Raw genomic sequence first — 2,449 nt, forward strand, 5'->3', positions numbered from 1 at the left:
GCACACTCACACACACTCACACACACACACCTGTGGATGCTGTAGCAGGGCAGGGAGGAGGCACAACACAGACAGATGTTTGAATGCCCAGAGGGCTCTTTATTTACAATAGTGGAGGAGGAGTGGGGCAGTGAGAGTGGCTGTGGCTGTGGCGTCCTCTGGGCCTTCGTGGATGCTCCTTGTGATTTGTGAGTGTAGGTGGACTCGGGGAATAGTTCTCTTCTTTGTGCGGTGGCGGTGAGAGTGTTGTTGGCTTGGCCTGGTCCTCAGTCACTTCACACATTAGACAGGTCAGTGAACATTGGATCCTCTCCCCCTAACTGAGGCTTGCTGTGGCCTTTGTATCTCTCTCCTCCTGATGAGCTGATTGGGGGAGATTGCTGTTGCCAGGGGCGATGCTAATTGAATGATGGGCACTTTGCCACAATGCTTATGGAGACCAACCATCTCACCAACCTAACATACACTTACAAACACACCCACACTCACACACACTCTCTCGCTCTCAAACTCATGCACACTACAAACAAATCTGTATGTCTATCTTTGAACAGATTAAATTCTAGATGCACAAATATTCTGTTAGAGAAATGTTGATTCTCTTTGTAGCTTTCAGAGTAAGAGCCTCATATAAGATGTTAGGAGTTTCTGATTGCATATAAAGCACTACATTAATGTAGATTTCTGCATGAAACTCAGCAGACAGTGAGGTGAATGTTATCTGAGTGAGAGCTGAGGCTCAGAGGCTGCTGTGTCGCTCCTGTCATATAAAGCTGTTGTGCTCGTGGAGACCTAATAAAGCAGAAAAGACCATCATTTCAGAAGAAGAGATGCAGATGAAGATTTTCTAGATCAAGCAGCAGATTGAAGCGCTGAAGCTCCTGAAAGACTGGAATTACAGCCAGATCAACTGTGTTCAGCAGCGATACTGTGAGTGTTTGTACAGAAGAAAAGCCAGCTGTCATTTTCACTCTTTGCTTGTATGCTCTTCTCTGAACAAGGCAAATGTTATGCTAATTTAAATGAATTGCAATACTTATGTGTGTATAACTAAAATGTAGTATGATATTTAATTGTTTCTAATTTGTCAACCCATGCCTAGTAATAACACAGAAAACAAGCACTGCACATTAATAAAAGAACACAACTTTTACAGAACTCTTTTTAATGGTTAGGGTTTGAAGATGTATATTACACACATTTGAGCCGAGTTTCGTTTCATTTACGCAGTTTTGAGCAGCAGGTGTCGCCAGACTGTGTTTCGAGCGCTTAGAAAGTGTATTAATAGAGTTCTGAAAAGCTTCGTTCTTCTTCTTCTTCTTCTTCTTCTTCTTCGGTTCACGGACGTGGCAGGCATTTCCCGCGAATTCCGACCCGGCAGCTCAAATTATAAATCATTATTATAAGCTTACAGTTGTGAATACTGGTAAGGAAAGAAGTGTTTTCAGGGTTGATTTTTTTGTAAAACATTTATGTTTTCAGAAATGCAATGGTCCTTTTATTTAAACGAATTTAATTGGATAAAGAAAAAAGTGAGAGAAATAATTGATTGTATTCTGAAAATAGCTTAGTTCATGTTTCTTGTCAAGTAATTCAATTACAGACTACTTCACTGAATAATACAGGTTAATTTCAATTCAATACGACACACTTTCATACATGTGGAATAGTTTGTCAAGCCTTTAATATTTCAACCGTAAACAGTTGTCAGATATTAAATGTTTAGCTGGGATTCTTGTTTGATTTGATTCACTGGATTCCTGCTCGACTGCATAATTCATCTGTATGAAATAGCCACTGTGTATGTTTAATGTCATGTAAATTAAAATACTTGTTAATTGTCTCTGCGCTGAGCAAGATGAGCCAATCACAGTCGCTTGTGTTGACTGCTTAATCGTGTTCTATTTAATTATTTCGCAAGGATCACTTGAGCGGATTTTAATTTATATCTAATGTATGAAATATTTGGATTTAATGTATGAAAATAATTACAATATATCTAGCGTACAAAAGCCTCCAGTGGCCCAAAAATCATCATGACATTTGACCCTGACTCAGAGCGCCTCCTGCAGGCTCGGACAGGAAGCGGAAGTGCGAGCGAGTGTTTCCGGCGGCGGGGGTTAAAGCTTCCAGACCAGTGTGTGTTTGTGTGTTTGTCGCTGCTGTACAGGATGGAGGTCACGAGACAGAGTAAGACCGTCAGATTAACCAAATACATCACCGTTAAACCGCACGCAGCGAGTGTGTAGTCGTGCTTGTGAACATCTGTTAATATGTATCAATCTGTGTCTTGTGCAGATTTTAAGGAGGTTCTTCCAGAGGTGTGTAACGCTGTGCAGGAGGCGGATTTCATCTCTATAGACGGAGAATTCACGGGTGTGTGTGTGAGAGTGAGTGTGTGTGTGTGTGAGAGAGAGTGTGTGAGAGAGTGTGTGTGAGAGAGAGTGTG

General features: G+C 41.4%; 1 protein-coding gene across 3 annotated transcripts in view; it reads left to right on the top strand.

Moving 5' to 3' along the window:
- Positions 1-2,102: 2,102 nt before the first annotated feature.
- Positions 2,103-2,449, top strand: part of LOC107758387 (poly(A)-specific ribonuclease (deadenylation nuclease)) — a 10,384-nt gene continuing 10,037 nt past the window's right edge. For 2 of the 3 annotated variants that reach the window (XM_016576104.1, XM_016576105.1), the window contains exons 1-2: positions 2,103-2,190; positions 2,299-2,376. In XM_016576104.1, coding sequence (XP_016431590.1) covers positions 2,172-2,190; positions 2,299-2,376 — 97 coding nt within the window. In that variant the 5' untranslated portion in view covers positions 2,103-2,171. The remainder of the gene's footprint in view (positions 2,191-2,298; positions 2,377-2,449) is intronic. The other variant, XM_016576106.1, reaches the window with a different exon arrangement.

This window comes from Sinocyclocheilus rhinocerous, unplaced genomic scaffold, assembly GCF_001515625.1.
Source record: "Sinocyclocheilus rhinocerous isolate Xijiao unplaced genomic scaffold, SAMN03320098_v1.1 scaffold2309, whole genome shotgun sequence".
NCBI lineage: Eukaryota > Metazoa > Chordata > Actinopteri > Cypriniformes > Cyprinidae > Sinocyclocheilus > Sinocyclocheilus rhinocerous.